This window comes from Ictidomys tridecemlineatus, chromosome 9 (genome assembly GCF_052094955.1).
Source record: "Ictidomys tridecemlineatus isolate mIctTri1 chromosome 9, mIctTri1.hap1, whole genome shotgun sequence".
Lineage (NCBI taxonomy): Eukaryota > Metazoa > Chordata > Mammalia > Rodentia > Sciuridae > Ictidomys > Ictidomys tridecemlineatus.
This window is the reverse complement of record NC_135485.1, coordinates 147,779,934-147,804,028: the sequence shown is the minus strand read 5'-3', so window position 1 is coordinate 147,804,028 and position 24,095 is coordinate 147,779,934. Positions and strand designations below refer to the sequence as shown.

Sequence of the window (24,095 nt, the reverse complement as noted above, 5' to 3'; positions counted from 1 at the left end):
CTCCCCTGCTGGCCTCCGGGGCCTCTACCTGAAGGGCTCATGAGAATCTAACTTTCTGTGTGTGCAAAAGGGTGCGTGGATGGACTTGTACGACTCCTCTGGCTCTCTTTCCCCTTCTACAAAGCACGTTGTGCACATCTAAGAACCACAGAGGACCTTCGTGGGGGTGTGGAAGTGCTGAATGTGGTGACGGATGGAGACCAGCGGGCAATTTCTCCACCAGGCTTTAGAGTAGGAGACCTGAAATCAGGCTGCAGGCTCCAGGAGGGATCCACTATCAGATGACGGCCGCGATCCAGGGTGATCAGGAAGGAAACCCACAGCACCGGGCTCGAGTGAGACCAGAAGGAAGCAGACGTGCAGGACACAGCCCTCCGCATCTCTGCACCTGGAACCCCCTCCCGGGAACGTGGCCGGCCCACCTGGGAAAACCACCCTTTGAAGGTCACATGTGCGTATTAATCTGAAGTCAGGCACAGGCAGAGCTGTGGCGGGAAGGCCACTGCATGAGCGTGCGCCAAATGGGGTCAGAAACGAGGCCAGTTCTCCCCCGAGAGGCCACACTTGGCTTTAAAGACGATTTCAAAAGAAAAGTTATAAAACGACAGAGTCCTATAAACACTTACTTCATTTTTGCTTTTTTTTCCCCAAACATGCTCAAGATTATATTAACTAAGATACACAAAAGCCTTAGCTAAATATCTCTTAAAAATAGTTCCTATTTATCTTTGGATCTTCAGGTGTCCTTCAACTGCAAGGGAAAGGAGAGGAGGCAGATCCCGAGACGACGGATCACAGAAGTGAGGAGCGAGTGACGAGAAGCAAGTCATTCTACAGACTTACAAAATAAGAAGGGCAAAAATGCACCTTCTGTAGCCAATTTTCAACAAACATTACAATTGTGAGACCAATTTACAAGCAGAGGACTGGACCAGTGGAGGCCGGGGACTCTGTGAAGTCAGGCGGACGGCGTGGCTCCTGGGTGTCACGGCGACGTTCACCTCAGGGGAAATCCTGGAGGCTGCCCTCCAAGGAGGAGGGTGGGATAAACACACCCCTCAAATGCATTCTACCTGGAGGCCAGACTCGGTACTGCAAGGAAAAGCGTCCTTCACCAACGAGGGCAGCACAGAGGGACCCACGCAGAGGATGGCTCACTCCTCCAGGCCAGGGAACGAAGGGAAAATGGAACTCTGCCGCCCCAGATGACAGCGGACCCCCGCTGGGTGCCCCCTCCGCAGGCCGCACACTCACAGGTACTGGACGCGCCCTCCCGAGAAGACCACCGCCATCCCAGACGGAGCTGCAGCCGAGGCAGAGGGGACACGTGGCCACCTCACAGCAATAGCTTTGTGCCCGGGACGCTCCTGTCTTGGAGAAGCAGCTGCTGCCCACGGAGAAGACCTGAGACAGCGCCAACCTCCGCGGCTGGAACTTGTGAACTAAAGAGAGACGTGAGCTGAGGGCGAGGCAGGAGCAAGCCAGGTGGCAGAAGCAGGAGTGGCCAGTCCCCTTGGACATGGCAGGGCCAAGCACTGAGAGGACAAGCAACGTGGCCTGCTGAGGGCCGAGGGCTGACGCCCGGCAGGGAAGGGCCTGTGGACAGCGACCCTCAGGGAGGGCAGGGCAGGCCACTCCTGGGGAGCGCGGATCACACCCCGTGTGGGTGCTCCTGAGGCCAGTTCAGAACCGGAGCTCACCCTCCCCAACAAATAATAAGTCGGAGCCTGGCAGGATCAAATGATGTGCCCCAATTCCACTTCCTGCCAGAAGCCCAAGGGCCCTGCACGGCAGGCACCCAGGGTGTACCCACAGTCACAGCCCCTGAGGACAGGAAAACCAACCCCACGGAAAGAGAAGGAGTCGACAGAATGGCCCCCGATGGCCAGTGCTGGACCTAATAGACGAGGCTTCACAGCACCTTGACAAACAGACCTAAGGACTTAGGAGAAACAGGGTACGATCAGGCACAGGGGACTCTCAATGAAAGGGAGACAGCTACGCGGGAATTCTAGAACCGAAAACCCGTGAGACGAAAGGTTCCCTGATGAATTAGCAGACTGGAGACGGGGAAAACGGGTCCAAGAGTGACCGCGGTCCAGCGGGAGGCACTGTTCAGAGGACTAGGGGGTGACACACAGAAGGTGCTGGTCTTGTGCTTCCAGGACCTACATACCCCGAGTCCCAAAGAGAAGGCTGAAGAGGGCATCAGGTCGTGATGGGAAGTTCCCAAAGTTGGGGAAGCCTTCAGCTTATTCTCCCAGTGAGAAAGCCATCCAGGGGGAAGCACAGAGGTGCAGACGGAGGACAACTGGATGCCCCCGGGGAGACTGAAGTGCAGGAACAAACAGGAAACCCATCTGAAGTGCTGACAGAAAACCGCCCTCAGCTGAGATTCGTGGTGCAGTGAAAGTGTCCAAAAGCGCAAGCCAACAGCAGCATTTCCAGATGAACTGACCCGCCTCTGTCACCACCAGATCCAAGACGTGCCAGAGCGGCTCTCCACCTGAAGGGCAGCGGGCAGGGACTGCAGAGGGCAGAGCGGGCAGCTGGCTTGTGCAGGAGGTGAGGTCTAGGAACGAGGGAGCCGCAGCCTGCTCCGTGGAGCGGGAGGTACCAGAGAAAAGGAGAGGAAATCACGCGCCCCGCGCCGGGCTGAAGCTGGAGCCTCAGGAGGATGGGCCCTCGCTATGGGGTAAGCAGAGGCCCGGGAACGGGCTGCAGGTGCACACTGTGCTTCACGTCTTCTCCCAGTTGTCTCCTGACACACCCACAACACGAGCAGGGGCCAGAGCCATGAGCACGTCTGGCGCCGCCATCTTGGTCTCTAAACCCCACTCCCTGCACCAAAGGAGCCAGGTCCCCTGAGCAAAAGAACAGACTCAAACGTCTGGATGAGCAGAAAGTGGAGGAGAGAGACGTCGGCAGATCCCATGCGAGCTGAGCCCCAGGACAGACAAAGGAGCAGCAGGCCGAGTTCAGAAGGTGAGCCCCACTGAGTGAGCCTTGAAGGGGAGGAGGAAGCCAGGAATGAACCAGAAGGCATCTGGAGTGAGGAAATCATGGCGGCCAGCGCGTATCCGCAGGCCAGATTCGAGGTCACGGGCACCAGGTGAACCCCAGAGACAAACCTGGCACAGACCTCCTTCTAAATCCGAGGTGATTTCCCTGGAGACAGTTGTGTTTTATAATTGTGACAAGCCGCTTCCAACCAGACCTGAGTCCCTGCTGACAAGATGACTGACTGGGGTGTGGGGTGAGCAGAGAGCCGACCGGAGCTTCGGCCTGGGGCCCAGCACCAGGAAACCAGCCAGGTGAGTGCTGGCCCGGCTGCTGGGAGGAAGGAGGGCCTGGGACTGCAGCGCCCAGGGCCAAGGATTCAATCAGTCTTGCCTGATTAGACGAAGCCTCAGCCAGAACTGGGGCGAGCTGGGAGCTCTGCGGCCTGCGGCCACCTCTCCCACCTGGCTGCGGCTCAGGTGCAGCCTCTGTGACAGAACTGCCCTCCAGTGGAGAGCTTCCCTGGGTCCATGAGCCGCGGCAGTGACCACTGAGCCCAAGGGGGGCTCAGTGGGGGGCTCTAAGCTGCGGTCAGCTGGAGGGAGGGCAGGGAGCTGTGGACCCACTGAGGAGGCACCCGGAGTCAAGCAGGGTCCCCGCCAACTGCAGAAAGCGTGGGAACTGAGAGGGACAGCAGAACCGCTGGTGCTGGAGAACCAAGCAGGGTCCTGACGTCCACCTCTGTGGCCCAGCCTGAGTCTGCGTGAAGGGCGTCCCACAGAGCTGCTGCCCGTACCCCTCGGAGTGTCTCAGGAGAGAAAATGGAGAGGCTGGGCACTGCTCTGGGCTGACAGATGACCAAAGAGACACCACGACCCTGGATCCTGTCAAGGTCCAGCTGAGAAGGAGACGTAACTCCTCGTGGGTGATCCACTAGTGGGACCCTGGGTCAGGAGCTGGGCGGCTCCGGCTCCGTGGGTGCACCGGCTCTCGGCACCTGGCGAGCCTCTTCTGTGCCGTGACACTCTCTCGTCTTGTCACTGACCGGAGCTCCCAGGTCTTCCCACAGCTGGGCCCTGCATGCCCCTGGGCTGCCCGGCTGATGGGTGAGTGGGGACAGTGTGCACCTGTGGTCTCTGCAGCTGGACTCAGTGGTGGATCTGGTCTTACACATCTGTGACCTGTGTCATTTTGTCAGTAATAAAATTGCTGCATTTACAAATCTGTGTCATTTTGTATCATTTTCTATTATGGGCTTGAAAAAGTGAACCAAATATTGATGATTTCTTACAATTAATCTGAGATTATGTTCTTGATTCTTGCCTTCAAGCTGAGCACTATTCTATTTCATGGTCACTTCTTGCTTTTCCATGGCTATGTCACAACCTTTCAAAGGTCCTGTGGTCAAGTAAGTTCAAGGAATATGGCTACAGAGCACCACCCCTTTTACAGCTGCAAGTTGACAGAAGGAGGACTCAGAAAGCCTCAGAACGCATCTTCATATTCTGACGACTTTCACAGACTGTGAGACTGGCTGGATGTGGTGACACATGACAGTAATCCCAGCAGCTTGGGAGGCTGAGACAGGAGGATCACCAGTTCAAGGACAGACTCAGCAACTTAGCAAGACCTGGTCTCAAAATAAAAAGTGAAGAGGGCTGGGGATATAGCTCCATGGCAGAACTCCCCTGGGTCAGTCCCCAGGAGGGAGGGAGGGAGGGAGGGAGGGAAGGAAGGAAGGAAGGAAGGAAGGAAGGAAGGAAGGAGGGAAGGAGGGAGGGAGGGAGGGAAGGAAGGAAGGAAGGAGGGAAGGAGGGAAGGAAAGCTACGGGATGGTGTTTTGATTATTCGAGTCATGGTGGGGCTGAGGGACTTCCCGTGCCAGGGAAACTAGAACAGCCCCAGCCCCACAGCTCAGCAGGAGCCTCTTGGCTGCTACAGCTTCTGTGGGCCACGGCACACATGGGTAGAGGGCACTGAGGGTGAAGTCCACAGACCTGTTAGAAGGCAGCACCACTGCTAACCACATTAACCACATTAACAGAGCAGCAGGAGTCCACAGGGGCCCTAGAGTGTGGCAGCGGGAGCTGGCACCCCTCAGCCCGCCCCAGGGCTGCAGTGTCCACCAAGATGCCCTGCCTAGAAAGCATTCAGAACAGAAACGGGAAACCTGAGGACTCTGAAGAGTGACCTGTGAATCCAGAAAGGCCTGAGAATCGCTGTAGCAAAATGAGAACTGTCAAATCTGTCCACTGCAACCCCTTAGAGCAAAAATCTCCATCTTCAAAAAGACATTCGTAACCTTGTTAAAAGAGAGGGTGGAGGGAGAGAAACCACTCTGTTATCACGGGGGCCTGAAGGAGGGCTATGACTGAAGCAAAGCCCAGGGTGGGGGCTGGCATGTCTGCACCTGTCACCTCAGAACCTCAGAAGGGCCTGAGCTCTCGCACGTGGAGACGGCACAGACCAGGACGAGCGTGACAAGGCCAAGAGGGGCGCGTCCCCTCACGCTCTGTGGGGGAAGGACAGGCCAGTCCCTCAGGCCCGTCTCCGGGGACCCCGGGAGCCGCTGAGGTGCTGGGGCCTTTGAAAGGCAGGACAGCCCCGCCCCCAGCCCTCCGCAGCCGCCGCCCGCCGCCCGCCGTGGCCGCTCTGCCCTGGTACCTCGTAGGCATCCTTGATGTTCAGGGGCTCGCCCAGCGCGGCCACGTGCCCCACGATGCCTTTGTTCCACTCCAGGCGGATGCAGCTGTTGGAGGCCTCCTCCAGCGTCGTCCCCTCGGCGACATCGAAGAGCCGGCTGACCAGGAACTTGTCGTTGGAGCTGTCCTCGCACACGAGGAACAGGGAGTAGCGGTCAGCCGCGATGAGCCCGTGGATGTGCAGGAAGATCTTGTGGCACAGGGCCGTGACGTCCAGGTGGCTGGAAATGTCCTTCACTAACTCCAGGAGCCTGGAGCACTGGTCCCCTTCGTCACTGTCGAAGCGTGGGGGGGTGAGAGGCATCTGCTCCTGCTTCCCGGGGTCGGACAGGAAGCTCACGGCGCCCTCCGAGTCCTTGACGAGGATGGGTCTCAGGGGCCTGTCGAACTCCGAGGCAGAGATCTTCCTGGCTGGTGTCCCAGGGGCACTGCTGTCGGCGCGGGGACTGGGCGGCAAGGGGCACGAGCAAGACTCGGGGTGGCCTCGGGCGCCGTCCCTGCCCACGGGGATGGCGTGCACTCTCTCAGCAAACCACGCGTTGACCATTTCCCTGCGGGAAGCACAGGCACACGTCAGGCGGGGGGTGGGCAGTGCCTGGAGGACTCCCAGCGCAGGGAGCAGGCACTCGCTGTCCTGCACCTGGGGAAGAGGCCAGCAGGCAGTGTCCACCAACTTTAAAGGCCCTGCCCCTCACCACGGAGCCTGCCCACGTGTGCCAAGTGCAAGGCAGGCACCTGGCACTGTCTGCACAAGGAGGGGAAGGAGCTACCTGATGCCCTGGCTGGAGGCTGACTGGTCACCCAGTGGGCGCCCACCTGCCCCATCTCCACAGGCAACAGAACATGTTCTTAGCATGTGCTTAGAGTGTGCTTAGCATGCTCAAGGCCCAGGCTCACGTGAACATGTCGGACACAAGGGGAAAAGCAGCAGGTGGGAGTCAAGAAGGGGGCTCTGACCAGGTGGTACTTCCCTGTGTATACTTCCCTCCTCTTTCTGGACTCCAGGGGATTCAGAAGAACACCCCATTCCAGACACAGAAGCCAACATCATCACTTATTTGGACCCGGAGAGGCCGATGCTGCCAGGCCTCTGTCTCAATCCCGAGGCTGACTTCAGTGGCCGAGCTGACCACAGCTGCCCTGCAGAGCCAGGACCAAAGCCGAGTCTCCGGTGGACGCAAGTTCCAGGGGCACCGACGCCAGCCCCCAAGACGGCCCCAGAACCCACCAAGCTGGAGAGCCAAGATCAGCTGTGCGCAGAGGAGGACGCAGGGGAACGGTCGGCCCCGCGCACCTCTGCACAGGAGCCCCGCCCTCAGACACTTTTCACTCGCACTGCACCGCTGTCCCCAAGCGTCAGAGACGGGGACTCCTGGGGATGGAGTCCGAATGGTGCTCTGAAACTGGGTCACGGTTATCAACTGAGAGCCACGCATGAAGGGGCGTGTGATGAGCACCCGAGGGCTGGCCCCAGGTCACCGGGCCCAGCACAGAGCAGCGCAGGGTGCGCGCTGGGTTCAGACACAGGCCGAGTCCTCAGCCTAGCCGGGTGTCCTGTCCTCGCCCTGGCCACGCCAGCCATCCTACACTGACCGCTTCTCGTGAAATCGCTGGCTTCAGACAACAAAGAAGAGGTAGTTCCAGGCTCCCACAGCCCACCCAGAGCCCCAGGCCACCGCGTGACCAGCCACCCACGCTGTGACCCTGAGTGATGACCAGGGCTTCTCGAAGTCCTCGGATTAATAAGCTCTGGTAAAACTAGAGCATAAATTTCTCCTTAAACCCAGCTCTTCGCTCCCCAGACCACATCATAGAGGAGATCCCACAGCCAGGGTGGGGTCACCTGCCATCTTCCCACCAGAGAGGAAAGTGTCCACTGCTGGACGTCCCGGGCTTCCCCTCGGCATCTTCCGCTGGGAGCCTCAGGGTCATCCTTGATGAACTGGGACCTGCTGACCGTCCCCACCCCTCACCAAGTTCCAGGTTCTGACCCCCTCAATCAAGATGTCCAGGCCAGCCAGCAGGGTGACCCCTAGCTCAGCCACGAGGCTGCAGACCTGAGGGCTGGACACGCACAGATTCTCTGGAGGTCCAGCTCTGTGGTGGTGACCCTACTGCTGTGCCAGCTGGCCCTGGAGACCCATGCAGCCTCGCGGTCAAGGGGCCAGCAGGTGGCCTCCAGCAGGCGACCCCCTCAGCCTCCAGGCGTGGGAACCCTTTCAAACTCCTTCCCAGAAGTCAACGTCACAGCTAAGCCGAGAGCACAGGGTCTCCACCTGTGAGGGTCGGCCATCCCCACGCCCCGCTCACTCCCTGGAGGCAGAGGGCTGGGTAAGGGGCAGCACTGTTCATTCCCTCCTGAGGCTCAGCCAAGACAATCAGGGCTCGCGAGCCCCAGGCAGGGCGGACTGGCGCGGTCCGTAGGGCTTGCCCACACACCACGAGTGCCCAGGGGCTCGCCACGGCAGGTGCCTGGGAAGGCCCTTCTGTCCATCCCTCCAATTGGAGGGGAGGGGAGCTCTTCTTTTAAAGAAGTGGTATTTAAATCACTCATCTGAGCAAACAGAATGGAGCAGACACAAGCTCCACGAGGTACTCCGCCCTGTGCGACAAGCACTGGTGATGCGCAGTGATTCTGAGAGTAAGCTGGTCTTCACCAACTGCCCTGCCGACCTGGAAGCCATCAGAGAGCACGGCGGCTTGAAGTCCCTCGGCTGACGCAGCTTTCACAGGCTCTTCAAAAAGGACAACGGGCCCTGGACACTCAAGGCCAGCCCTGGCCAGGGGCGATGCCATGAAAATCCATGCCAGAGCTTTGTCACCCACGCCCAGAGCCTGGTGCTGAGCACCCTGCGAAGGTCCCTCTCCTCCACACTCTGCCGTATGCCCGTCCCTGGCTCCTTGTGCTACAGCACCACACCCTGTCTCCCACCTACCAACGAGCTGCACCCCACGGCTGTTTGACATGGGATCACCTTGTTTCCCAACTTTCTGAAGACGTCCTGGGCTTGGGGGGAGCTCGGCCACAGTACAGGCCATGAGGAACCCTTCCCACGGGGGCACAACCTCCCAAAGACGCAGGCCCAGTCCAGGAGCAGGAGAACCCACCTGCAGGTGTCCTGTGGTGATTGAGACCCTGAGTCTCGAATCTTTTCCAAGATGGGTCTGATCCCATCTGAGTGCTCATCCTGCCCTTCCACTCCAGGACGACTCTAGCAGCCCAGCCTGCTCATGGGGCCAGGACTGAGAACAAACACCTGCACCCCAGGAGCTCACCGGTCTCTTCCCAAGGCCTCCCAGGGCACAGCAGCACCGCATCCTTCAGGATCAGAGCCTGGGTGCAGACCCCGGGAAGCTGGCAGGTCACCACACTAGCTGCCCCAAGCTGGGCATCAGGGGGTTGGACACTCAGATGACGCGGCCAATGGTGGCTGATAACACAGGATCAAGGGAATCCCAGGGATGGGAAGCTTGAGTGTTTTCAACAAGAATGTGACAGAGGACACACGGGAAGGAAAAAGTGCTCCCTGTGGCCGCCTCCCGGCCCCACTTTCAAAGTACACGAAAAGGGTCTGCGTTCCTAAAATGACGGAATCAGTCAATTAATGGCCAGATGAGACGATGGCCAGCAGCAGTGACCCCGTGGTGCTGACAGACGTGGGTTGTGCACACTGGGCTTGCTTCATCTTGGACACTGGTCAGTAATGACTTTGAAACAGTGAAGGGACCACCCTGAGGGAAGAAGCAAAGCTCGCCCCCGGCCAAGTCCTCAGTTTAAATCAGATTATTATGACCCTGTCACAGGAAGGAAGGCCACAGCGTGCAGTCCATGTTTTAGGAACCGTCCACACATCTGGACAACTCAGCACCTGCCGATGCCGACGGCCTAGAGGCCTCAGGGAGAAGCACCAAGTAAAGCCCACTGACGGCCCCGGAGGCAACCCGCCACCAAGAACAGGCCACGTGCCACACCCAGGCTGACAACTCATACACGTGCACATACACACGCCTGCACACACAGGCATTCCTGTGAACACACTTGCACAAGCACACACCTGCACACAAAAGTGCACACACCCATGTGCACACACAAGAAAATACCTGGAAAGCACACTGTGAACACACTTGCACAACCACACACTTGCACACAAAAGTGCACAAACATGAGCAAACTCATGCATGCCCAGGCACCTGTGAACATGTTTGCACAAGTACACACATGCACACCTGTGAACACACACACACACAAGTGCATACACCCACATGCACACCTGTGAACACACACACACGTGCATACACCCACATGCACACACATGGGCACACACATGCATGCATAGGCATGCCTGTGAACACACACATGCACACACAAGTGCACATGCCCACATGCATGCACATGGGCACACACAGGCATGCCTGTAAACACACATGCACACACACACAGTGTTCATAAGGGACCCCATTAGCAGTAACTAGTTTCTACCAAAGGTCAAACTGTTTGTGCATCTTAAAATACACAACTTGGAAAAGACAGAAATGTCTTAAAGTACACTCAATATTCCAGAGGTCTCTAAAGGGAAAAATACTGGAAATGTTTTGTCTAAGTTTTATAAAATATTTCTTGGCTTCTAGAAAAGCAGGAAAAGAAAAGAAAAAAATTACAGGGCAAAGAAATTCTAACACAAACCTAATAACCCTGGTGAATCAAAAATATAATTAGATGGAACCCACTAATTAAATGGCACTAGTTTAATGTGCCTGTACCTTTGCCTAAAATAATGCACCAGAGGATAAAAATTCTTTGAAAATATCCTGTACTTAGGGTATTTTTGCTCTAATACTAAAAATACAATTGTAATGGCCCCGTCCCTGAGCGTTCAGCCACTCTATTTTAAGCTGTCATTTGAGATTTCCCACTTTTTACACTCTAAAATTACAAGTGGCATCGGAGCCCGCTCGGGCACTCGGGCAACGTCTCCAGGCACATCCTTCAGCAGCGTGCACCTGGGAGACCCTGAAGAAGCCAACTCCTGACTGGGGTCCCAGTGACGTGGGTCCACAAGCCTGTGCTCCCGCCCCAGGAAGGCACTCTAAGTCAGCCCAGCACAGGGACAGGTGACACTGCCACCACAGACCACTTCTCTCCAAGCAGTGACCTGGCCACGTTATCTGCACTCTGTGAAATGCAGCCACCGGCATCTCCCCAGGGGTCCTTAAAGTGCGAAGGATGACAATGCCCACGAGTGCCAGCAGAGTCTGCCGGCAGTGCTGGCCCAGGACGCACACGGGAGGTGCCCGCACAGGGAGGGCAGCCTGGCTGTCAATCAGCATCTGGTCAGCCCGCTCGGGACGCCACCAGGGCTTCCTTCCAGCCCTAACTTAAAAGCACGAAGTGTTCAGAACCCCTCAGACAGAAGGAAAAAGTTGTTTCAGTGTGTTTCTTCAAATTAAAACCGAGAAAACAAGGACCCTCCACACAGGTCACTGTGCTTCTCCGTGACGTCGTTTTCTGATCAGGAGCTGAAACACAATGCAGAAAGCAATACGTTTTTCTTCCAAGTTAATTTTTTTACAGAAATAAATTAGACATTTGGGGACTTCTCTCCTTCACACCAAAGTGAGGAAATTCGATAACCGCCTATGGCACCGACAGCCACAGCCATGTCCCAGGAGGAAGTCCACCCCACAGCCTTTCCGTCTGGACAGGAGGGCACGGGCACTGCCACAGGTGCCTGGAGACCACCCTGTGGCTTCCTGGGGAACGTCCAGGCAGGCAAAGACACCAGCCTCAGGGTGCACAGCACCAGGCCTGCACGGCTCTGGGGAGAGATCCCAGGGAGCTCCCACAGGACGGCACGGGCTGCGGGCCCCAGATCACCCAGAAGGACGTCCTCGGTCTGCAGGTGCACCACCAAAATGCCCCCACTCCTTTCTCATGAGCCCCCTCAGGCCTGGGACCCAAACTGCAGAGGAATTAGGTTTTCTGACCATAAAGGACAGTTGTGTGCAAATCTACGGACATCATCTATAGGGAAACAGAAAAATGACCCACATAGACAGGTTGGCTACTTTCCCGGCTCTTGGATCTGCATTCTACTCGTTTTCATGATGTTGTTTGCACGATGGACCTGGATCCACTACTCAAATTTGGGAGAACCACTTCCAAGACGGAGAAGGTGGTGCTCTGCTCTCCCCGTGAGGGTCAAGAGCTGAGGTCGAAGGCCATTCTAAAGCGCGTTGAGGACCTTCCCATCTGACTCCTGCCCTCTCTCCATCGTGAAGCCGAGGTTTGCTGACCTGGGCCAGGGCAGAGCTCATCCAGTGGCCAAGCGGGGAGCACAGTGTGGGTCACGTGCCCATCAGACCCCAGCTGCTCACACAAGCCCACGGGGCTGTCTTCAGACCATGGATAAAGGTTCCCCAACCACGAGGAAGACTCTGAAGGTCGTCCCTCTCCCTTCCACTGTTCTCATTCCCATTCACCAGAAGGAGCACGTGCCACCAAAGCTGATGACTGTTCTGCAGGTGCCATCGATTCCCAAAGCAAAACACAGCAAGTCACCCAAGAGCAAGTCAGGCTGACAGGTAAGGGGAGGGAAGGGGGTACGCACGGCTCCCCTGGATCCTGGGCCCCCGTGGAGAAGCCGCCTGCCGTCCTCTCCAATCCAGAGAGTGAGCCGAGGCTGGTCCTCCTCCGAGGACAGTGGTTCTGGGGCTGCAGCTGAACTCTGTCCAGTCTCAGGCTCTTACTCACCAGAAACAGAAACTAAGTCTACAGCTTCAGGAGAGGGGCTCCCAAGCCAGCGGCGGACCAGGCCTCGGGGTGTCTGGAAACGCGGAGGGCAGATGCGCTGTCACCATCACTCGGTGGCTGCTGGCATTTAGCCTGCAGGTCCCAGGGGCTGAAAGTCCCACAGGGTGCCAGATGGCCTGTCGGGACACAAGCGACACCGTCCAATGCCCACTCCTTCTGAGAAGCATGGTTAGACGGACAGAGGGTGGACTCACTGTTCCTGACCCTGCAAGGCTCTGCACTGGTGTCCCTGGGAGCGGTTTCCTGGGTCTGGCTGGGACGGAAGTGAGGGCTCTGCCTGAAGTTGCTTAGTATTTCAAGATTTCTCCAGCTGAGAAAACATCTGAGCGGCCTACTGGGACCAAATGGAAACCACATGCAGAACCGCTCACACGGGTTTCGGCTCACTGACCAGTGGAGGTGGGAGGGACAGGGGCTTTGTCATGTGTAGTCACAGTCACATGGCATGAAGTCTACCACGGCTGAAAAAAACATGATGACTGAGATCCACACACAAATACGGGCACAGCTCTTCTCTGCAGTTTAGATCCAGGAGAGAGCGGGCTGGGTCGGCCTTTCTCAGCCCAAGTGCCGAGTTCAAGACAAGGGCATTCTGAAGACCTATAAATCTTTTGTAAAAAATGTTTTACTTTTGTGTTTTCAAACTGATCACAATTACAACAAGAACAGGTGGAAGAGCAGGCCTTAAATTATTGGAGTGACCATAAATAAAATGGCCCTGCCATCTTGGCACACAGGTTGACATTTGTGTTCATAAAGAAGCAAAGCAGTTGAGCTTATCGTGCAAATGTTTCCCACCAAGTAAAACCCAAGAGCTGGTCTGCTATGCTGCAGGAGGAAAAGCCCCAATCTGTCCACAGACCCAGCGAGAGAGCCAAGTCTTCCCAGGGCCGCTGCAGCAAAGGCCCGGCCCTGGGCTGGGCCCACTGACCCTGCCAGGGAAGCGACGCATCTGCATCAGCTGTGGTTTTATTATTTTGTTCAAGATTAAACTAAAATTTGTTTTAGTATTACAATTGCACAAATTCTGTAACTATGACTAAATCATGCCTACTTTTATTTATTCTAGGAATTTCACATGCAACTCACAGTAAAATAGAAGGAAGTCAGCCCTAGATATGGAAGACATCTAGAACTTGTGGGCCTTCCCACATCACTTTCTTCTGAGAATTCTGACTCCACCCATGATGGACAGACCACACTACAGGCGGCCTGCCTGGCCCAGAGTGAGCAGATGACCCAAGCAAGGCCAGGGTAATTTGGGGAGGACTGATATGAATAAAAATATATCTCCAATACCAGAGGCTCAATGCTCACCTGAGCTACCAGGAAGAAACCTTCTGGGCACGTGGAGAAATCAACAGAATAGGCAAACACAGTGCAGGCCACGGAGGGATGGACCAAGAACAGAGAGGGCAGACAGCACACGGAGAGATAAGAGCACACACACAGACCGACAGACAGACAGGACAGGAGATGAGTGGAAGGAAGGGCAGACAGATGGACGAACAGAGACATAGATAGGATAGAGGGTGGGTGGAGGAAAGGACAGATGGATGAAGAGAGCAACACAGACAGGACAGATGGTGGGTATAGGGAAGGGCAGATGGATGGATAGATAGACAGACAGGACAGATGGTGGGTGGAGGGAAGGGGAGGATGGACAGACAGACAGGCTAGATGGTGGGTGGAGGGAAGGGCAGGATGGACAGATAGATAGGACAGATGGTGGGTAGAGGGAAGGGAAGACAGATGGATGGATAGACAGACAGACAAACAGTACAGATGGTGGGTAGAGGGAAGAGAAGACGAATGGATGCATAGACAGACAGACAGGACAAATGGTGGGTGGAGGAAAGGGCAGAGGGATAGATGGACAGATAGACAGGACAGATGGTAGGTAGAGGGAAGAGCAGATGATGGGTGGATGAATAGATAGACAGGACAGATGGTGGTGGAGGGAAGAGCAGACGATGGATGGATGGATGGATGAATAGATAGACACAGATAAATAGGACAGGTGGTGGGTGGAGGGAAGGGCAGGATGGATGGACAGATAGACAGGAGAGATGGTGGGTGGAGGGAAGAGCAGATGATGGGTGGATGGATAGATAGACAGGACAGATGGTGGGTGGAGGGAAGGTAAGAGAATGGATGGATAGATAGATATTGACAGTCAGGACAGATGGTGGGTAAATAGATAGATAGACACAGATAGAACAGATGGTGGGAGGAGGGAAGGGCTGATGGATGGATGGATAGACATGGATAGACAGGACAGATGGTGGATGGAGGGAAGGGCTGATGGATGGATGGATAGACATGGATAGACAGGACAGATGGTGGGTGGAGGGAAGGACAGATGGATGGATAGACATGGATAGACAGGACAGATGGTGGGTGGAGGGAAGGACAGATGGATGGATGGACAGTTAGACATAGATAGACAGGACAGATGGTGGGTGGAGGGAAGGATAGATGGATGGATGGATAGACATAGATAGACAGGACAGATGGTGGGTGGAGGGAAGGATAGATGGATGGATGGATAGACATAGATAGACAGAACAGATGGTGGGTGGAGGGAAGGACAGATGGATGGATGGATAGACATAGATAGACAGGACAGATGGTGGGTGGAGGGAAGGACAGATGAATGGATAGACAGGCATGGATAGACAGGACAGATGGTGGGTGGAGGGAAGGACAGATGGATGGATAGACATGGATAGACAGGACAGATGGTGGGTGGAGGGAAGGACAGATGGATGGATAGACATGGATAGACAGGACAGATGGTGGGTGGAGGGAAGGATAGATGGATGGATGGATAGACATAGATAGACAGGACAGATGGTGGGTGGAGGGAAGGATAGATGGATGGATGGATAGACATAGATAGACAGAACAGATGGTGGGTGGAGGGAAGGACAGATGGATGGATGGATAGACATAGATAGACAGGACAGATGGTGGGTGGAGGGAAGGACAGATGAATGGATAGACAGGCATGGATAGACAGGACAGATGGTGGGTGGAGGGAAGGACAGATGGATGGATAGACATGGATAGACAGGACAGATGGTGGGTGGAGGGAAGGACAGATGGATGGATAGACATAGATAGACAGGACAGATGGTGGGTGGAGGGAAGGACAGATGGATGGATGGACAGTTAGACATAGATAGACAGGACAGATGGTGGGTGGAGGGAAGGATAGATGGATGGATGGATAGACATAGATAGACAGGACAGATGGTGGGTGGAGGGAAGGATAGATGGATGGATGGATAGACATAGATAGACAGAACAGATGGTGGGTGGAGGGAAGGACAGATGGATGGATGGATAGACATAGACAGACAGGACAGATGGTGGGTGGAGGGAAGGACAGATGAATGGATAGACAGGCATGGATAGACAGGACAGATGGTGGGTGGAGGGAAGGACAGATGGATGGATAGACATGGATAGACAGGACAGATGGTGGGTGGAGGGAAGGACAGATGGATGGATAGACATGGATAGACAGGACAGATGGTGGGTGGAGGGAAGGACAGATGGATGGATAGACATGGATAGACAGGACAGATGGTGGATGGAGGGAAGGACAGATGGATGGATAGACATAGATAGACAGGACAGATGGTGGGAGGAGGGAAGGGCTGATGGATGGATGGATAGACATGGATAGACAGGACAGATGATGGGTGGAGGGAAGGACAGATGGATGGATGGATAGACATAGATAGACAGTACAAGATGGTGGGTGGAGGGAAGGACAGATGAATGGATAGACATGGATAGACAGGACAGATGGTGGGAGGAGGGAAGGGCTGATGGATGAATGGATAGACATGGATAGACAGGACAGATGGTGGGTGGAGGGAAGGACAGATGAATGGATAGACATGGATAGACAGGACAGATGGTGGGTGGAGGGAAGGACAGATGGATGGATAGACATAGATAGACAGGACAGATGGTGGGTGGAGGGAAGGACAGATGGATGGATAGATAGACATGGATAGAAAGGACAGATGGATGGATGGATAGACATGGATAGACAGAACAGATGGTGGGTGGAGGGAAGGACAGATGGATGGATAGATAGACATGGATAGACAGGACACATGGTGGGTGGAGGGAAGGACAGATGGATGGATAGATAGACATGGATAGACAGGACAGATGGTGGGTGGAGGGAAGGACAGATGGATGCATGGATAGACATGGATAGACAGGACAGATGGTGGGTGGAGGGAAGGACAGATGGATGTATGGATAGACATGGATAGACAGGACACATGGTGGGTGGAGGGAAGGACAGATGAATGGATAGACATGGATAGACAGGACAGATGGTGGGTGGAGGGAAGGACAGATGGATGCATGGATAGACATGGATAGACAGGACAGATGGTGGAGGGAAGGACAGATGGATGGATGGATAGACATGGATAGACAGGACAGATGGTGGGTGGAGGGAAGGATAGATGGATGGATGGATAGACATGGATAGACAGGACAGATGGTGGGTGGAGGGAAGGACAGATGGATGGATGGATAGACATGGACAGACAGGACAGATGGTGGGTGGAGGGAAGGACAGATGGATGGATGGATAGGCATGGACAGACAGGACAGATGGTGGGTGGAGGGAAGGACAGATGGATGGATGGATAGACATAGACAGGCAGGACAGATGGTGGGTGGAGGGAAGGACAGATGGATGGATGGATAGATAGACAGGACAGATGGTGGGTGGAGGGAAGGGCAGATGGAAGGACAGATAGATGAAGAATGGGTGGAAGGATGGGTGGTGGACAGACAGATGGATGGATAGATAGAGGTAGGCAGATAGAAACAGACAGAATCTTGGCAAGATTATTTGATCAACTGAATGAACAATTAAGCCAATTCTGTGGGACTTAAATGATATGAGTCAGTTTTGTACTGGTTACTTATGACCAGTTTTGAACTGGTTTGGTTACTTATGTTATGGATGGACATGGAAAGGAGATGGTGGGTGGAGGTGACCAAAAGCCTTCTCACTCCTATCCTGGAGATTGATAAGAATGTCTTTCTTCAACAAGGACACGTTGCTTAAGTTTGAGAAATGGACTGTATGCTGTCCTCTGACTCTGCAGTCAAAGGCCTTATGTATGTGTGCATGCATGTGCATGTGTGTGTCTGTGCATGTGTGTGCCTGAGTGTGCACATGTGCACGCTCTCATTATTTCATCAGCTCAGAAGACCAGGTCCTTCTCTCCTCAGCCAGGTGTTCCACAGGGAGAGAATTATATTTTGTATAATTACATTTTGTATAATTATCACTTGGAAGATGAGATCAAATGGGGATCTTTCTTCTCCAAAGATAAGGCATAACAAAATTGTTCAGAGTATGTGCAAAAATTACTTTCTGATTAGAATTAAGGGAAGACTCCCTTCTCCAAAGAATAAAGAAGTTAACAATGGCAAATAAGGTTTAATAAAGAGTTCACCCCAAACTAAAAGCCAGAGAAATATTTGTCTTTTTTTAAAAGGCCTCTAAAACCTTTTTAGAATATTTAACAAAATGATTCTTTTTTAATGTTTATTTTTAGGTGTAGATGGACACAACACAATGCCTTTTATTTTTATGTGGTGCTGAGGACCGAACCTGGGTCCTGTCCATGCTAGGCGAGTGCTCTAGTGCTGAGCCACAATCCCAGCCCTTTACAAAATGATTCTTATCAACTCAACACTCAGTTTGTTTATCTGCCTTAAACATTTGTTTGGCAATAAATATAAATTCCTAACATTCAAAGAAAATGGACAAAGCGCTCAGGATGAGACACCAAGAGGGCAAATGAGATTGCAGAGCTAAATATCAAGAGAGTGACTCACACGGAAAGACTTTCTTCAATTTTATTCCCAGGTATGTAGCTCACAGGCTTGTCCCTGAGAACCTGAGATGCCTACCAAGGTGACACCGCGGAGAGAAACTGCAGCCGAGCAGCTGCACTAGTGTCACAGAGAAGAGTCGCTGCTCAGTCCCCACCACCTGTCCTCGCTAGGTTGGCTTAGCGGTCCTGCGCTACTGCCCAGGGAGAGGCCCTGTCCTCCGGTCAGCTCCAAGAGGAAAACAATTGCAACTCAGTTATAATGACAGGTTTAATAAATTATTAGGCCCAGAGTGTCTGCAGTATAAACTAATAAGTGCCAAGGAGTTCTGTTTAGCCTTCCCGTCTACAAAAGAAATCACTCAGAGCGCACGGCAATGGAGCACAGCTCCAAGCTAACCGATGTTTTCAACTCCAGAGGAAACGAGGCTTCTTATCATCATCAGACCAGGGTGAAGGCACAACTGTCACGCAATTTGAAAAAAATTTCAAATATTTTAAAAGACATGATGTTAGAAACCAGAGTCAAATTTAGGTGGAATTATTCAAAAAAGGAAGTTGTGTTGCCTAACATAATCAAAAGGCAAAAATGTTCCTGATTCTGAAGTGCTGTGCAAATTACCTCCTGAAAACACTGGCAATTTCTACAGATCTTCAGGTCACAAACAGAAAAGGGAGCTATTCATTTTACAGCAAGCCTACTTAGGTCTGCTCTACTGAGGAAATCAGCTTATTTCAAGATACCCATCTGCGATGAACACTTATTGCATTGTATCTCCAGAGTTTCAAGAATCATGATCATGCAGTTCAGGCCCTAAAATGAGCCTGAACCTGAACTTTAAAGACAGGACAGAAAGAGGGTGATGGGCTGCCTACCTCCAGGGCGCCTGTGGGTTCCTCTCCGCAGGAAGAATCCTGGCCTCTGGAGAGGTCAGAGGCCATGAAGGCAGCATAGAGCTGGCCCTATGGACCCGGCTACACACAGCACAGGGAGAAAAGGCCATTCTGCCCAGAATCGCCATCGTAAAATATTATAAATAAGATCAACCTTTCACAAGAGCCTTTGCCTAACAGAATACGCGTAACAAATCATTCGTCTGAACACTGTGGAAAACGTTTATATCACTATCTAATTATAGAAACAATCATTTTTAAGAATGGATAGCAATATTTATTTTATCCATCATCTGAGTTTAATATAAACACTTTCCCCATAAAAATGCTGCAGGTTTTAGAAATGAGAAAAGAATGGCAAAGAAAAAAGAAAGAAGAAGAATCCCAAATGGAGGACCTTGAACTTAACTCATTCAGCACAGCTTTGCAGTGTCAAATAAAAGGTCCGCCACAGAGAGCTGCGTGGGAGTGGACAAGTTCTGTTTCTGGACTTTGACCCACGCTGTCATAAAAGCTGTCCTCACTAAATCTCTCCCATTTCCATTGTATGTCAAATACTCTTCAGCTTTTGCCTGCTACAAAACAAAGCAATAAAAAGTCAACCATGTCATCCCACAATACGAGTGACCTAAAACATCACCCACAGTCACAGGCTGATTCCTAACTCAGGAAAGGTAAGGTTATTCTCGTAGGCTGTCAAGAATCACAGCAGCTGCTGGAGGCATTAGCACAGGAAGGCTCCACCTGCAAGTGCGAGGCCCGGGTGCAGGGCACCAGGCCCCAGGACTGCAGACCGTGTGCAAGAGCCAGCCAGGCACTTCGCAGGGCCACCCTCAAAGGCACATCAACAGGTTATGATTACTTAAAAACATCTATTTTCATGCTGGAAACTAAAGCTTTTAATGAGCTGCTTAGCTCTGTATTTAAGATAATTACAGGAAACAATGTAATTATACAGTATGACTGTGTTCAAGGACAACCAAAATCCACAGGTTTTGAAAAGAGCTCAGGAATACCAGAACCCACTGAGGCAGCTCATTTGGTGTGCAGGTAGGATACAGGCAGGTGTGAATGTCAATGGCAATGATTAAATAATGCAGAAATACTTCTGCAGCAATTCTGGGTGCTGATGGACATCTGAAAGAATCTAAGTCTTAAAATATTCCACATGCCTCTGTAGAACTGTTCTGTTTCATGAATTTCCCGAATCACACATACAGTTTTCATTTTACACTTACCAAGACTAACAAAGTGATCTGCACTTCTAATTAAAAAAAAACCCAAACTTAGCTAAGAAGTGAAAATGTTCACCATAAATCTTACCTCAGTGTGGAACAAACTGGGCTTAGTAGTTTGCATGTTTATAAACAACTAATTTTCAACTTCTTGTTCTTATTTTAAAAGACTGCAGTTAATGACATTTAGTACAAAGCCAAACGGGAATACTATCTCCCAGAGTTCTCAGCCTACACCAAAATCCTCAGATTATGCTCTTTACAACAACAACCTTCAGCCCTTCCTAACTGCTAAAGCTAAAGGCCTGCAGGGCTCTAAAATACTGTGCACTTTCGTTTTCCAACGTGTATTCAACATGAACTCTTTGGTTAAGAACACACACACACACACACACACACACACACACACACACCCCATGCAATGTTCTGCCACTGCCAACATCAACTGTAATATAGAAATGGGGGTGGGGGTTGAAGTGTTAGTGATCTAAACTTTACAGTGCATCCTAATTTTGAGAGCTGGGATTTTAATCCTATATCACTTGGAAGAAAAAGCAATGGCAGGAAATGTAACAACAACTTTGCAACACTTTCAAAGTTTAGAGGGCTCTGCTGTGAGGGCCCTGGTATATTACAAATAACAAAACACGAAGCCATTAACTTCAAGAGTAAAACAGACAGGGACATCCACGCTGATGTACCAACAAACTAGCTCATTCCCTGAACCGTTAATAATCTATCTAAAGAACGTCTCCCACATGCTCCACACTGTCCCGGGGCCTCTCCAAGACTGCCCTCTGCTCAAAGAGCGACTGCTGGGACTGTGACAGTACCCGTGGGGACCTCACTAGGACAGAGGCCCTGGGGTAGAAGGTTGACCCCTGAGGATTGCCCAGATGAAGGTGGGCTCAGGGCCCCACCCCAGCTCACGGAGAAGTGCTGTTTATAGAGAAACCACTTTCCTCTCAGGGTTATGTTCTGACCGCTCTGGATTCAGGATTCTGGAGGTAGAAGGAGAAATCCGGAAAGAGGATCAAAACAGGAGGGCCTGGGCACTTTGAACGGGGTGAGATTTGCCGCCCCCGCCCCCCCCCCCCCGCGCGAGGGTTGGCCTGTCCAAAAAAAGAAAAGAAAAACTAAAGATATTAAATCTACACTAACTCTGAACATTCTTTGGAAAAACAGGATTTAAGAAGGCCGGATCTAAGACCCCAAGCAATACCTCTGCACGTCGCGCTGTCCTTTTCCCAACTAGGCATCTCCCGCGATGCGCCCCAGGCGCCCCACCCGCGCCTGGGAGCGGAAGGGGAGCGCAGCAAGTACCTGGTCTTGTCTCCGAAGGGCAGCATCGCGGGCGCCCAGGGTCACACTCCAGGAGGCTTCCAGGGAGGGTGCGACCAGGTGCAGCCGCTTCGGGGCTCGAGTCCCAGCTCTGTGCGGGCCGCCCGGGGGAGCGCCCCGCAGCGCGGCGGCCGTGCCGGCCAGGGAGAACGCGCCCGCCGGCGGCCGCTCCAGCATCGCCACCGGCCCGCGGGCCGGCACTGGGCGAGGCGCGCGCGGCCTCCCCCAGAGGGGCGCGGGCCGCACACTCCCAGGTCCGCGCGCGGGAGCCGCCGGTGCCCCGGCCCCGCGCCGCCTCCGCAGGCTCCGGGGGACCCGCCCGCCGCGCGCTCTCTGCTCCACCCTTCTGGCCCCTCTGAGCCAGTCTCAGTTCCTCCAACTCCTCAGCGAGCGTTTCCCACGCGCGCCACTGCCCGGTGTGCCGTCGCCTCCCAACGCGCAGGCTCCCGCCCCGCCCCACAGGGCCCCGGCGCTTGGCCCAGGACCAGGCAGCGCGGGCGCGGGTCTCCGCGGGGCAGAGAGCCCCGTTCCAGTGCTACGGCACCGCCCTCCCGCCTGTGTGCGCGCCGCGAGCCCCCGAGCCGCCTTGGGTGAGCAAGCGAGAGGAAGAAAGCGCGCGGGGTAGCCGGGGACTGGAAGGGGCCAGAGGCGACACACTTACTCCGGGAGGACTCGGGCAGTCGTGGCCGCGGGCTTCCCGGGAGCGTCCCCACCCGCTTCCCCGCCCCGCGGCCAGGACAAGGGGCGCGGGGGAGGAGCGGGGACCGAGCGGCAGCGGCGCTTCCGGAGCGGGAAAGGGGGCAGAAACTGTTTGGATTTTGCTAAGAGGATTTAGGGGGACCCGGGAATGGAGGCGGAAGGAAGACCCTCGAGCGCGATGCGAACAAATGATCTCGCTTAGGGGAACGCCAAGGGCTTGGGGACAGGGGTCGCAAGCACGTTTTTGTGTTTGAACTTTGTGAGCAAGTCGGATGGAACCCCACGCTTTAGTTTCACGACCGTGCAGGCTTCAAGTCGAGTCTGCGCCACACCAGGGGGCTGAGGACCTACTTCCCGGGACAGCGGCCTGGGCAGGGGTCCCGGAGTGGTGGGCGGGGAGAAGTTCGGCCGCGAGAGACCGGCAGGCCACGCTCCCGCCCGGCGGTCTCGGCGATCCTTCTTACCTGGTGGCCTTTCTAACAAAGTAGGAAGAGGTGAAGTCCGGGTGGTCGTCCAGCCAGGCTTCCACCCAGTCCGCGTCCGGCCGCCCGGGGCCCGGGCCCGCGCGGTCCATGGCGCTCGGGGCTGCCTTCCGCCCGGGTCCCTCCCGGAGCTGCGTGCGCGCGACCCTCCCCGCCTCGCCGCGCCGGCCCTGGGGAGCGCCCTGGGCCACCTCGCGCCCCGCCCAGGCCCGCAGGCCCAGGTGTGGAGGGCGGGGCCGCACAGCAGCCGCGCCCGGGGTGTGGCGAGGACCGGGCACCGCGTGCGGCTCCCGGGCAGCGGCGGCGACTGCGGGCTCGGGAGGCAGCGGCTGCAGGAGGCGGCGGCCGCTGGGGTGCGCCTGTGCGCCGGCTTCGGGGCGCGCGGGTGTGTCCGCGAGGTCCTGCTCAGGGCGGGCAAGGTCACCGAGGGGCGCCCCTCCGGAGCCCAGAGGCGGAGGTAGCGAGCCCACGCGAAAGTGAGACGCTGCGGCTCGGGCAGCCCTGCTCAGCGTGCGGGCTACTTGGACTTCCCAGCCCGCAGAACTGTCTGCCGCTTGTGACCCAGACCATCTAGTTATCACACCACAGACCCGCGCTCCCAGGAGCACTGGAAGGAAGCCCACGGGGCGCAGCTCCGCCCTCCAGGAGAGGGGTGGGGAGAAGCGAGGCGCATGCTGCCACCCGGACAGGCCCGCGGCGTAGCTGTGGGCCTCCAACAGACTGTGCCCTGCTTGAAGCTAACAGTACTAAGGGCATTTAGTGTTGCATCAAACACCCTTCTCATAACTGGAAAAGATTTTCAGGAAAAAAAAAAGGCAAACAAAGCCGGAATGACAGCCAAAGTTAGGAAACCAGGACACCTCTGCACAGTTAGGTCAGCTGGAAAGACCAGAGCTGCCGGGCAGTGGAAGCACAGTTCAATTTTACACTGATCCATCACTTTCATTTAACTGGAATTAACATCGCCTCAAAAATACCCCGTGGAAAAACTCAGCCTTCTTACCCTATTTTGTGTAGCCTATTGTGCTTTGTGTGTGTGTGTGTTT

At 54.4% G+C, this 24,095-nt stretch overlaps 1 protein-coding gene across 1 annotated transcript in view; it reads right to left on the bottom strand.

The window, feature by feature from the left end:
* Pde5a (phosphodiesterase 5A) overlaps positions 1-23,605 on the bottom strand; it is a 90,329-nt gene extending 66,724 nt beyond the window's left edge. Inside the window, exons 1-2 of the mRNA XM_078020754.1 lie at positions 23,032-23,605; positions 5,665-6,253 (exon numbers count right to left, since the gene is read on the bottom strand). Of these exons, the coding sequence (XP_077876880.1) occupies positions 5,665-6,253; positions 23,032-23,141 (699 nt within the window). The 5' untranslated portion in view covers positions 23,142-23,605. The remainder of the gene's footprint in view (positions 1-5,664; positions 6,254-23,031) is intronic.
* Between the last annotated feature and the right edge of the window lie 490 nt (positions 23,606-24,095).